The sequence below is a fragment of the Rhododendron vialii genome, chromosome 8a, assembly GCF_030253575.1.
Source record: "Rhododendron vialii isolate Sample 1 chromosome 8a, ASM3025357v1".
NCBI classification, from domain to species: domain Eukaryota; kingdom Viridiplantae; phylum Streptophyta; class Magnoliopsida; order Ericales; family Ericaceae; genus Rhododendron; species Rhododendron vialii.
The window spans coordinates 5,635,286-5,648,160 of NC_080564.1; the positions used below are offsets into that span (position 1 = coordinate 5,635,286).

Sequence of the window (12,875 nt, forward strand, 5' to 3'; positions counted from 1 at the left end):
ATTCTTCTGATCACGTTGTTACGGATGTTCGATCAACTTAATTTTTGCAAAGAGTAATTTATTCGGCAGGCTCTATAATGTTGCTTTGGATCATATTTCGGCTTGGAATGGTAGCAATTTGGAGAGGATAGTTGGGTTGTTGCCCCTTTGTCCGTCCTAGTCAGACCTTTGATGGGCTCTCTTTTAACTGAAACATTGAAAGTAAATATTATGGTCTGTGGTTCACACATTTGTGCATCATATTCTAGCTCTCTCTAATGTGAAATTTTAAAATATTTGAAGAGAACCTTAAAGTACAAAACTTTTTGGTGGTTTTAAGTATTCTTGTAGCTCAAAAAAAATTAAAAGTATTCTTCTAGCTCTAGTATATGTCTCAACCCATGGATTTGAACATTTTGATGATTTCTTTTTCTCTTGCTTATTTTTCTCCATGTTATTGTCGTATAAAGTAAGATTCCGAAGATTACAAACGTTCACATAGCACCACCGCGTAGTGTGCTCTAGAGCTATTCCCGGGTTTCCCACTCTACATTAGTGTGGGAGCTAATCACTCTTTTATCACGTTTGTTCACCACATCATTCAATCGAGACCACACAGTAGTGATGAATTCAAGCTGGAGAGCGCGGGGTGTTGTGACCGGTAACTCTATAACTTATATATAAATATCTATATCTATAATTTATAAGATTAATCAACAAAAATAAGGTACGTATTAGCAGGACTTCAAGCTTGTAGGCCGAAGTTGAAATTGGGAAATTGGGAACTCGTACCAACCTTTGACGGGGGTATGATAGTCACGTACCAAGTGCACGTAAGGCACCATATCAAAACAATACTCAAATGTGGTCAATAATACGATCACCAAAAGCGCACATGCTAGCCGGTTCGGAATTTCAGTCATCAAAAAAATACGATGACCAAAAGTGAAACAAAAATCTAACGCACCTGCATAGGTTTTCCCACTTGGATTTTCATACATGATCCCACTAGTGAGCATCAGGCTCTAAACGAATTTAACTAATAGTGACATCAATCCAAGAAAAACCATGCCTTGTTATAATGTGTTCAATCCTACCAAAATCAAGAACGTAAAAACAAAATTCCGAAACTGTACCATAGAAATCCCAAAATTCCAAATATTTCCAGGAAAAAAAAACCCAAGTCTAGAGGAACGGATATTTGTGGACATCCTAAGTTGGGAGGGAGTGATCGATCAGACTTCCGATAGCTGCACCTCAGGTTTCGAGCCCTTCGGCTTCTTCGGATCATCACTGGTCTTTGATTTCGGAGTTGAACTGTAATAAGTGGCGTACAGAATGAGCTGGGCAGCGGCGAAAATTGCTCCAACACCATTGGAAATCTACAGGAGAAGCAAAAGAGGAGGTATTGATCATGTGTAGTTTAATTTGAAGGACGCATGCATACGATGTTACTCATTATCATGTGTAGATAATCTTTCCAACATTTCAACCCAATACTTTGATTCCAGTGACTCATCAACCATTAGGTATTATCATTATACTACATATTTTGTTTCATAAGTAGGAAGTATCAATTAAACAGAAATCTTCTTCCAAAATTTCGATCCCTTGCGAAATACGAATTAATATATATATTTTATAATAAAGTTTATCCCCAAATCGGGCATTGCTAAACAAAACATGACACTGTTTTCGGAGGAGGCTGTTTATTAGGGTTGAATAAAGGGGTAACGTAATGTTGCAGTTCTTATATGAAAGGGAAAAAATGGCACGTGTTTTGAAAATTAATGTTGCAGTTCTTATAATGTTGCAGTTCTTATATGAAAGGGAAAAAATGGCACGTGTTTTGAAAATTAATGTTGTAGTTCTTATATGAAAGGGAAAAAATGGCATGTGTTTTGAAAATTAATACCCGTCAAAGATATTTTCAACGTTAACAAATGTTCTCAACATGTCCTTGACGGGTATTAATTATTAAAACACGTCTTGGGCCGTCATTTTCCCTATAGAAAAAGAGAACTAATCCAAGAAAGTAAGAAACAAAAACTTATGGTAACTTACCAAGATGTACCAGTCAATCCTCATGGTGGGGGGAACCTTGATCAAAGCATAGGCCGCCCAGATAACACCATTAGAGAAACAGGCCACAGAGAGCCACACGGGCATAAATTCCACGCTTTTGGTAACGATAACCTTTTTCTATTTTCGATAACAAAAAATAAAATAATCAGCACAGCAGTAATAATTGAAAAGGGTGTGTTTGATGAGTAATTATTCAATGGTCAGGAAAATCCACGTTGGGAGACGGGAGTTGGGGGCTGGGCCGTGGAGAAGGGCCTTGGGACGCCACGTGAGCGTGCCCCAGGACCAGAATTGTTCATGTTTGACGGCACATGTTCTAGTGTTGGGAAAAAAAGCAGGGGATTTTGTGAAATAGAGACATACCATGATGATGAGAGGGGAGCCATAGAGAATCAGTCCAAATAGAACTGAGAAAACACCCACAAGAATGGATCTAGTGCTCTTGGAGTGGATTGCTAGAAGTGCAATACAAGCAATAACAACAGTGACTGCCACCTCGGCCAAGAGAAAAAGAGCAATCTTGCGCTGAAATAGATGAAGGAATTAAAAGGGTTAGCCAAATTTCCGGTACTGATAAAGAAGCACGAAGAAAAGGACCATAGACAAACACACAATCTAACATTCATAAGACCCCCTGCATAGATGCTCAGAGTAAAAAATCTGGTTGATGCCTAGTTATTGAGTAAAATAAATGCCAAATCTCTTGTCGATTTAACTCCTGCAGAAGTGCGTTTGGAGCGGTGTTTGATAGTTGTTTACATATCTTTTCCCCATCCTAAATGATCAACTTCTACAATAATGGTGTTGGTGAACGATAAGTACAAGGGAAACTTATTAGGTACTCCATTACTATTATGGTATCGCCATGTTCGTGGTGCTCGCAATAGATGAGAAACTGCAGGACATAAAAAGAATGAACGTAAAAAGGAAAGGGAATCGATCGGTTTACTTCATACCCTTTGCTGCTTTGAAAAATACAAGAATATGGCGAGATAGACCAACTGCAAAAAGAGACCAATGGAATTGATTGTGACAACGAGGGTGCTGTTTGGGGTAATGATGCCGTAAAAGACCCAGAATATACAGTTTATCGTGGCTCCAATGTACGGATATGGCTGGAAGCCCTCCACTGATTTGTTCTTGCAAATTCTGTAAGCCACCTCCTTACTAAATAAAAAATAAAAAAATTCTCTATCATAAATATTGTGGTTAGCAGAAGTTGCCAAAGAGCTTGCCTGTGTGAAAAGTAAACAATGCATGGTAGAAGATGAAGTGATTAGTCTTTTGTTTGACCATTAACTAAATTATCACAGAAAATCAGTGTTTTGGGATTTTTTTACCTTACTTTCTATGAAGAGAGTGAACAGTTCTTTGCCCGACTAATTCCTACGAGTAGTCTCTCATGTATCTATCTATTCTCTATCTATCTATGTATACTAAACACATGTGCACAAATGTGAAAATACATGTATCTAGATTCGTTTGATATACGTAAGCCTCTCATAATTTTCTAATATTAGCACATAAATCTGATGCCAAGTGTGTTAGAATTTGTTCACATAATTGCCGAGTGTATTAGAAATTTGTTCACGTAATTCTGTACGTACACCTAAATTTTCCTATTTGAATTCTAATGGAGCTCACCCATATCTTCCTACTAGAGTGAAGGATGATATAATACTGACAAAATTCCATGTAAACTGTTTATTATCTATTTAGTTTCTTACTCTTCAATTCCGCCAAATAAAAAGAATACTGGCAAAATTGACGTAAAAACTTTTTGTTAATAATTGTTAGACTCCTACAGTATTTAATAGGGATTTCATGTTGGCCAACAAACAAATATTTTCACACACAGAGACATATATGTATTTTATATCATAGAAAGAGCCAAAGAGGGAGAGAGATGTCACATTGGCGAGCCAAACAGGAAGAAAGAGGTGACATTCCCTGCAGACAGAGAAGACCAAATGTATAATTAGACCAAATTAAACAGAATTGAATCAATCAAAACCGTGAAATCAACAAGGAGTATCGATCACATATATAGTACTCTATCCGTCCCTAAATAAGTGTCCGGCGCGAAAAACTAGGCCTTCAAAAAAACACATTTGTTTGGTTAAAAAAATCTATTTTTTTCCATAAATCAATAGATAACAATGGGTTCTATTAGATTGTGAAAAAAATTAAATTTTTTAATGAAAAATATGCATGTTTTGTAAAGTTTAGTTTTGCGCGCCGAACACTTATTTAAGGACGGAGGGAGTAGCACATAGATTAAATTAGAATAAATCCAACACCAAACCAGCGATTAATAATACTTCAAGTTCCATCATACATGCAGATAAAACAGTTTTTCAAACAGAGATAGAATTCATGATCTAGTTCTTCCTTCTATTGTTTCTGTTCTCCAATAGAATCGAAATATCCGAGACTCAAGTCTCTCTAGGAAACCAAACATAGCATAAACATTCAATCAACTAACCAAGGATTTAAACCGTGGTATTCGAAAACGTGACGACATCGTTGATACGGCTATATATCGGACATTATTGGCTATTACATAGGCAAATAACGGTACCGAAGGTTCAAAATCCTGTTAGGTGACGGCTGATATGATTTGAAACAAACAACCTCTATCTACTCTAAACCCCGGCCTCAAAATCAGGTTTTCTAGAACAGTGTTTTTAAAAATAAAAAAAATTCAGAATCATCATCAAATTCCAGAAAAGAAAAAGACGATCGCTCATCAAACCTTAGAGCAAACTAACAGAACATGAGAACACATACAAAACGAAGATCAGTTCATGAGTGACATAGCAATGTATGTGTACGTATAGAGAGAGAGAGCGGGGGGGGGGGGGTGGGGGCGGGTGGGGGGTGGGGGGGGGGGGGGGGGGGGGGGGGGGGGGGCGCGGGGGTGGTGGTGTTTGAAGCGCATACCAATAATGCCAATGACAGTGCGAGCAATTGCCCAAGACATCTTCGAAGCTTTGTTTAGAGAGAGAGAGAGAGAGAGAGAGAGGAGGTGAAAATTGTGTGAAGTTGTTGTTGGGGGTGAAGAGACGGTTATGATATAGTACGGGAGAGAGAGAGAGAGAGGAGTCGGAATTCCCGAGCAAGAAAGATCGTATCAGAATTTGCAACAAATTAGGACTCTGTTGAGATTAAACCCGGAATACAAGTTTTGGATTACGATCAGGATTAAGATGTTCAACATTATCTGTTTTCGGATTTAATTCTCTCTCTCTCCCTCTCTCTCTCTCTCTCTCTCACTTCACAGTGCATGCAGGGCACGACGTCGAGGCGGTTCAGTTAGTTAACGTGTGTGGATCGATGTAAATTCGTGCTGGTTTTCCATGTAATTACAACTACTGCTCTCAATGCGGACAATACGTAACAGGGTTGGATTAGAACCTTTGGCTCATGGTCTTGAGAGATTTTTCGGTGTCTGATGGATGTATCCCACGTGATACTCGTTCGATATTTTCGAGCCCTTCAATACATTTTTGGACGGTTCGGATTGAAACTTTCTCTTTTCTCATCTCGACACTTTCTCTCTCCAAATATGAGCAGTCAAAAAATGCAATAGACGGCTTGGATGCGCCGAACGGATACCACGTGGTACCAACCCGACATTGAAAAATTTTCCCATGGTCTTAGCCTATTCCGGACTTCCCTTTTTAATTTCGTGTGGGAGAAGAAAGTCTAGTAACACAACATGGATAATATTTTGCACACCTGTGACAATGTTTCATTAAAGGTTATATTTGTGCCCCAAGTTATAATAGGACTAGTGGAAGACACGACGCAATGCATTCTAAACACAGTTTAAAGACACAATGCGACATGTTCTTGGAAACAACTGGAGTTAATTGAATTGCTCTCTCTCTCTCTCTCTCTCTCTCTCTCTCTCTCATGGAAACATGTTTCTTTTTGGTCTTTTTTTTTTTTATCAAATACCATTGGACATGAATTTTATTTTTCCTTCCCTGTAGTGGTTATCTTTTTTGTTTTCCTTATTTGTGATTGTTCCCTTTTGTTTTTCCTTGGCCATTGTTTTAGCCTTTCGACAAAAAAGAGTAAAATTTATATCAAAATTTTTAATATACCCAAGAGGTCATGACATGAAGAATTGAAAGTTTTTTGTTAGGATTCAAACATTAAGAACCCATATACTACAAAGCTACAAAAAAATGGCTGTACATAGGCCATGACATGTAGAACCCATATACTATTAAGCTTGATAATCATTTTATTGAACCTCTAGAACTAACACATCAATACACCAATCAAAGGCTGAAACTTCAATACACTAATACTTCAATACACCAATTAAAGGCTGAAATTCAATACACTAAACTTTTTTGTGGATTAAACAACAATTTAAACACCAAGCCTGGTAATCATATTTTTTGCCCTTTTGTTTTTTCTTTGTTTTGAAGATTAAACAACAATTTAGGAAAACCCTAGTTTAGTGCAAAATTGAGGATGGGGGGATTCTTACCGGAAAGAGAAAACCAAATAGATTTTTTCGCGGATATGGAGAGAGAGAGAGACCGTAACTATGGAGGGAGAGAGGAGAGAAGAGAGAGGAATACAAAATGACTGCAACCTATTGAAAATAGGTTGGATTACAGAAATGGGTAAACAGACATGAGACTTATTAATAAGTTGAAATCAATGATTCAATTCAATGGCTGTAACCTATTGGAATTTCGATCTGACGGCTGAAGACGTGTTTTTGTTTGTATGAGTAGATAAAACCCGTCCTATTTTACAATATAGATTAAGAAAAATCTAACCAAACAGAAAAACAAGGACACCGCTAATGCCACGATCAAATCCTTTAATGCCACGAGAGTTACTTTAGTTTCACAATTTTACCCTTCTGGAGTCTCTCTCTCTCTCGTCGGGCCTACTACATGCAAAATCCAGTTCCCCTCAGACCTCCATCTCCCCTCCTTTTTGGGTCTCTTTCGATTAATCCACCATCGGTATCCCCAAAACGAACAACGACACCAGATCAATTTACCTCCCTTCCAAGATCTAATCCTCTGTCGATCTTCTATCAATACAAAATGTCCAACACCACCATCATGTACATTCCTCTCTTACCATTACGATTCTATTGCTCGATTAGAATTTCAACGGCTGTCCTAATTTATTTCAAGATAATCGGCGGTTGCTTCGCTTGATTTGAACATCTCAAACAGCGATGCAAAGAAGGCCAAAGTACTTTGTTCTTCTTCAAAGATATTAGGCTGATCAAATCTAATTAGATAGTGGACCTCGAGTTGACTCTCAAAATATAGATTTTAAAGAGAATTATATTGATTAACCATCATATTTTCTGTTAGTTGAGTAACATCACTACCAGAGTGAGACGGGATGAGGGAGTGCAATGGACCAAGATGAGAGAAAAGTTGGATGTGGGGAAAGAGACAGGGGTACACTTGTTAGATGCTGTAAAATGTCGTGGCACTATAAATTCGCACTATAAATTCTTAGGAAAAATGATGGACAATGACGTGTTTTGATAATTAATACCTGCCAATGACATTTTTAGTATTAATAAATGTTCTTAGTTTGTCCTTGGTGGGTATTAATTATCGAAACACGTCTTAGACCGTCATTTTTCCAAATTCTTATCGTGGCATTAGCAGTGTCCAAAAAGAACTCTATTTATTAACAGAACGGGAAACCCTATAGTGCACCTTGCACTTGGGCGTGTTACATGTTTGGACTGTTGTGATCTGCCCTACAGGGTGCCCTGCAGGATCCCCGGATCTCATAGCTGGGATCGGATGATATAGGTGTGAATTATTTATAGCACACGTACAACTCGTGTAGTATCAGAGGATCGAAATACCACTACATTGCGGCCGATATTTAAGTCCAATGACTCTAATGTCAAGAGTAGCTATAGTACTACTAATCCAAGGGGTTCAAGCGGTTCAAAATTTGCACTGAATTTTTTTACTTTTTTGGATATAAAATAAATTTTCCTTACTGTTGGCGTTGAGTTAGCCGTGCAAGGTAAAAATATGAAAGTCCAACTAAAATTGAACAAAATATTATAGTCCAACAAAACAAAATAAGTTCAACCAAAATAAGTTTGACGATTTGAGGGCGGATAAGAGGGTAAGTTTGACTATTTGAGAACCTAAAACTTCAGGTGGAGTACTATTTTTCTTTCATATGAGTAACAAATATCATCTTTTTCTCCTTATTTTTAGGACGGATACATCTAAAGCTTCGTTCCGATCACAAAATACTCGTACGCATTTATGCACAAGAACCTAATGGAGTGAAATCCACTGATATAAAGCCGACCTAGAAGAATCCTATTACCTTTTTGATTATCAGCACATTTAGTGAAAATGACGGGCCATGACTTATTTTGATAATTAATATCCGCCAATGACATGTTGAGAATATTTTTTAATGCTGAAAATGTCATTGACGAATATTAATTATCAAAACACGTTATTAACTGTCATTTTCCCCAGCATTTAATGGGCTTCTAGCGACGACTAGGAAATGGGTTCTTAAAATGGCCCAAACTGAAGAGAAGCCCAAGACATCTCAATTTCCGTCCCGTCTCTTCCACAAGGCCTTGAGGGTTCACAGGACAAAGAAAACTAGAACTGTATTAAAATCTAATTTCTTCTTATATTCTTTCATTAATTGGTTAGGTAAAAAAAAAAAACTCGTCATATCCATGGCTTTAAGTTTCTCACCGCGATTAATTTTTGCCTCAAACTTTCTTGCATAACATGTCAGTGTTTTCGAGTATCATGACTTTCGTTTTGTAACTAATTCCTCCACAATCTGTAGTGTTTTCGAGAATAATTTTTAGTCTCGGAAAATTCTTAACAATCGAACGGGGTAGAAGATAGCCTTTCTTCTACCTCAACTAACCTAATTTGTAGGATCCGATTGGCCCGGCCAGAGTTTTGGTTCTAGCATATTAGTCTTCTATCCTCCGTCTACAATATTTTTGTTTGTTCAACTTTTTGGGCCGGGTCTTCACCAGTGCTCTGCTTGTTCCCTCCCAACCCTTTCTTTACTCCCAAAAAGACTGAATTGATCATGATTAAAACCCTCTTATCCCAAAAAAAAGAAAAGAAAAGAAAAGTTAGATCAGAATGGCATATTGTAATACAAAATTGGTGTAACCATCATTTGATATAGATGTCATTTGTCTCATTCGTGTACAATAAATCTTTTATTTTATAAAAAAAATATAAAAGCTGGTGCAGACACCTGAGTGATCAGAAAAAATATTAGTATTTGGTTTATAATTTGTTGATCCGGCTGATGCTCGTAATGCTCTGATTTGTGAGCAATTGACAACTCCAATGCAACATTTCCGAAAACAAGATTATCGAAATTCTGAAGACTGCAGGCATCAACTTCCAACAACTAAAGAAATGCCATGCATTCTATTTTCTTTAATTTAGTCACCGTTTCGCTAAGGTTTTTATTTTTTAAGTATTTATTTTTCATTTTACGAGATTGGTCATGATTTTGTCACAATACATCACCTTTAATTGAAAAAATAAGTACTTATGTACTTATTTTAATTAGTGGAACGATATTATTTGTCTTTCAAATTTCATGGAGGGGCTGTGGCACAGTGTTTTTGAGCTTGCCGCGTGGCTTGTAACCAGCTCTCTATTTGTATGTACATTCGTGTATATCATTTTAGAATTATTCTAACCTCCGCCCAAAAACGATTATTCTATAGGATTTCACTGTCCGGTCAAATTACATATAAAATCTTTAATTTAAAACTGCATTTTCAATTGATGTTTAAACGCAATAATTGGTGAAAATATATTTTATTAATCTCAAACCCTATACAAAGAGATAATTAAACATGGTAATGGGATAAAAAATGACGTCATTGCTTAAGGAAGAACATCTCAACTATGTTGGAACATAGGTCACGTAATCTTCTAGTAGGCCCTTCTGACCTTATCCTCAATCCTCACTTTTTGCTCTTGCTCTCACTAGTTTTAGTACTCCCTCCGTTTCACTTTGTTATGTCCTTATTCTTTTTTGGAATGTCCCAAAATGATATGCTTGTTTCAAAACTTTTCATTTTTGGATGTCCGTATTACCATTTTACCCCTCATTTCCTTTTACATTTAAAAAGGTTTAGAATTTCAAAATTTAAATCTAAGGCGCCATTCTCCCCCATAAGAAAAGTACATTCTACTCTGAGCTTAATTAATGCATGCTGATCAGTTCTAATACAACCACGGAATGGAATCAACATGGATATCATGACAGGATATGAAATAAATTTGGCTCCAATTTTAATATTCTATCAAAGGGCTAAAATGGTAAAATTGATAAAAAGTCAATGTAATAATGATGTTTTCTTAAATTAAGAGAAAGTCAAAGTAGACAAAACAAATTGGGACGGAGGGAGTAGTTTGGAATGCTTTTATGATATACTTTTATGCTCGCGCTCGTGATGTTGTTCTTGCTCACGCACGTGACTTAGGTTGGAACCCCATTCTCGGGCAATTAGCTAAAATGCTAAATGCTGAAAAAGCAAATAATTAAACGAGGGATTGGACTGAAAACAAGGTGATATAAGGGATTGGACCAAAGTGGGTGGTGTAGAATATAAACAAACATTGAGACACAGAGTTGAATTAGGCCTGTCAATGGGCCAGATTCGAATCCGATAAGACCCGAATTCGATAGTGGTAATCCGAATCCGAATTCGAAAAATTCGGATCTGATCCGAAAATTCGAATCCGATCCGAAAACTTTTTTACTTCAAAAATTTTAGCAAAAAAAAAAAATTTCCCAAAAAAAATAAAATAAAAAAATAAAATAAAAAATAAAAATAAAAATAAAAATACAACTTCTTAAACATTTTTTTTTTCAAAATAAAAAATTTACTGTTTATTAAAAAAAAAACTAAAATTTTTTTTAATTTTTTTTAAAAAAAAGTTCGGATTTGGATTGATAACGGATTTAATCCAATCCGATCTGTATTTGAATTACCGGATTCGGATTATCAGATCGGATTTTTCGAATCGGATCCGGTTCATTGACAGGCCTAAGTTGAATATAAATGCATACACGTAACACTCCATAGGACACTAGGCTAGTATGTTTCATTTTTCATGGTAATTCAGGTGTCCAGACCAAATTACGAGCACCTCGAGTAATTTTGGAAGACCGAACCTATCACCTATTCGCGAGACCTGTCATATATGTTGTAGTCGCCTGAAAGAAAGAAAGAAAGAAAGCACCGCTGCCTTATGCTCCCAATTTATCAGATCATTTTGATTTTTGATGATCAGTCTTTGTTATAGAGTCACTCACGTACCCTCTCACCAAAGATTTATCATCCCAAAATTAAGCATGTTTTGCTATTCCTCAGGTGCCGCCACCTTCAATACTCATCTTTTTTTTTAATTCCCCCTGGCTCATCCCCATTAGCCCTCTGGAGTACACTTCCCCCTTTGATCATGTCCTTCCCACCACCCACCTAAACCCTCTCCCCCCCCCCCATGCACACCTTTCTCTAAAGTGAAACAAAACACAAAAGAAAAGGCTAAACCCACCTACCCCCCCCCCCCGCCCATGCACACCTTTCTCTAAAGTGAAACAAAACACAAAAGAAAAGGCTAAAAAAAAATCACCAATCCATTTCTGGTCAAAAGATGCCACCAATTTAATTAGTGGTTCCTTACCTTAGCAAAGAAGGAACTATTAGTGTCACACTGGTTTTATTGACACGAAAATTGAGTATGTTTATTTGAAATGAGATTGGATGATGGGATTATTAATATCATGTTTGTTTGAGATAAGATTAGATTGATAGAAAGAATTGATAATGAGAAGGGATTAGTAATTTGAGATAACATTGGATTGATAGAAAGAATTGATAATGAGAAGGGATTGGTAATGTGAATGGAATGGGATTGGACTATTAATACCATCTCCCACAGGGTATTCCTAATACCCCCTAATCCCCGGCTTGCTAGTCCATTGGATTCATAGTCCAAACTCATTTTAGGTTACCAAACAAAGTATTGGTAATCCATTGAGATTGGTAGTCCAATCCTAAGGGCTAAGAGGGTTAACAAACGGGGTCTGGAGATGGTGTTACCAATCTCAATTAACCCAACCCATTCTTATTACTAATTTCTTCTTTCAATCCAAATCCATCACATAATCTCATCTCAAACAAATATGATATTAATAATTCCATCATCCAATCTCATCTCAAACAAACGTATTCATTACTAATCCTTTCTTATTATCAATCCTAATCTTAATCTCATCTCCTTACAAATCCCACTCATTTATTACTGTTATCAAACGGAGTCTTTTGTTTGTTTGTCAAGCTTGATTTTTCAATGGTTGAAAATAAATATTCCTACAGTGCAATCGACTTTTCAATGGTTGAAAATAAATATTCCTACAGTGCAATCTACTGGACAGCTGGTCCACATGGAAAGTGGTTTGCATAACAATTTCTTTCCCCAGCCCGCCCCCCCCCCCCCCAACCAACAAAATTTTGAACATTTTGTTAAGCAAAATTTAAAATCTTTAATTTCACCACCCCCCCAAAAAAAATTTTGAACATTTTGTTAAGCAAAATTTAAAATCTTTAATTTCACCAGGAGATGTATCTATCCATGCTCAACTCTACTAAGCCTATTTTGATGATCATATGCACGGCAGCACATGCGATTCGGTTTTCTCTCATGATTAAAGGAGCTTGGGAAAAATGATAAATTGTAAATCTAATCTCATGTTCAGATCTATGTTAC

At 36.8% G+C, this 12,875-nt stretch overlaps 1 protein-coding gene across 2 annotated transcripts; it reads right to left on the reverse strand.

Moving 5' to 3' along the window:
- Positions 1-1,038: 1,038 nt before the first annotated feature.
- Positions 1,039-5,229, reverse strand: LOC131298894 (bidirectional sugar transporter SWEET7b-like). Of its 2 annotated transcripts, none has more exons than XM_058324396.1 (6): positions 5,008-5,218; positions 3,978-4,014; positions 3,021-3,231; positions 2,428-2,589; positions 2,044-2,181; positions 1,039-1,361 (listed from the first exon to the last, which is right to left on the reverse strand). In XM_058324396.1, the coding sequence occupies exons 1-6, from the start codon at positions 5,045-5,047 to the stop codon at positions 1,215-1,217; spliced, it is 735 nt and encodes a 244-aa protein (XP_058180379.1). In that variant the 5' UTR covers positions 5,048-5,218; the 3' UTR covers positions 1,039-1,214. The 2 variants fall into 2 exon arrangements, with proteins under 2 accessions (XP_058180379.1, XP_058180380.1); XM_058324397.1 differs by having other exon boundaries at positions 1,222-1,361; positions 2,054-2,181; positions 5,008-5,229.
- Between the last annotated feature and the right edge of the window lie 7,646 nt (positions 5,230-12,875).

What these genes read in the sequence shown, in the direction of transcription:
- LOC131298894 (XM_058324396.1), bottom strand. Translation starts at nt 5,047, where the DNA reads ATGTCTTGGGCAATTGCTCGCACTGTCATTGGCATTATTG. An exon ending in CACTGTCATTGGCATTATTG is followed by an intron (nt 4,015 to 5,007) that starts GTATGCGCTTCA and finishes CTCTGTCTGCAG; the next exon opens with GGAATGTCACCTCTTTCTTC. An exon ending in ATTTTTCAAAGCAGCAAAGG is followed by an intron (nt 2,590 to 3,020) that starts GTATGAAGTAAA and finishes CATCTATTTCAG; the next exon opens with CGCAAGATTGCTCTTTTTCT.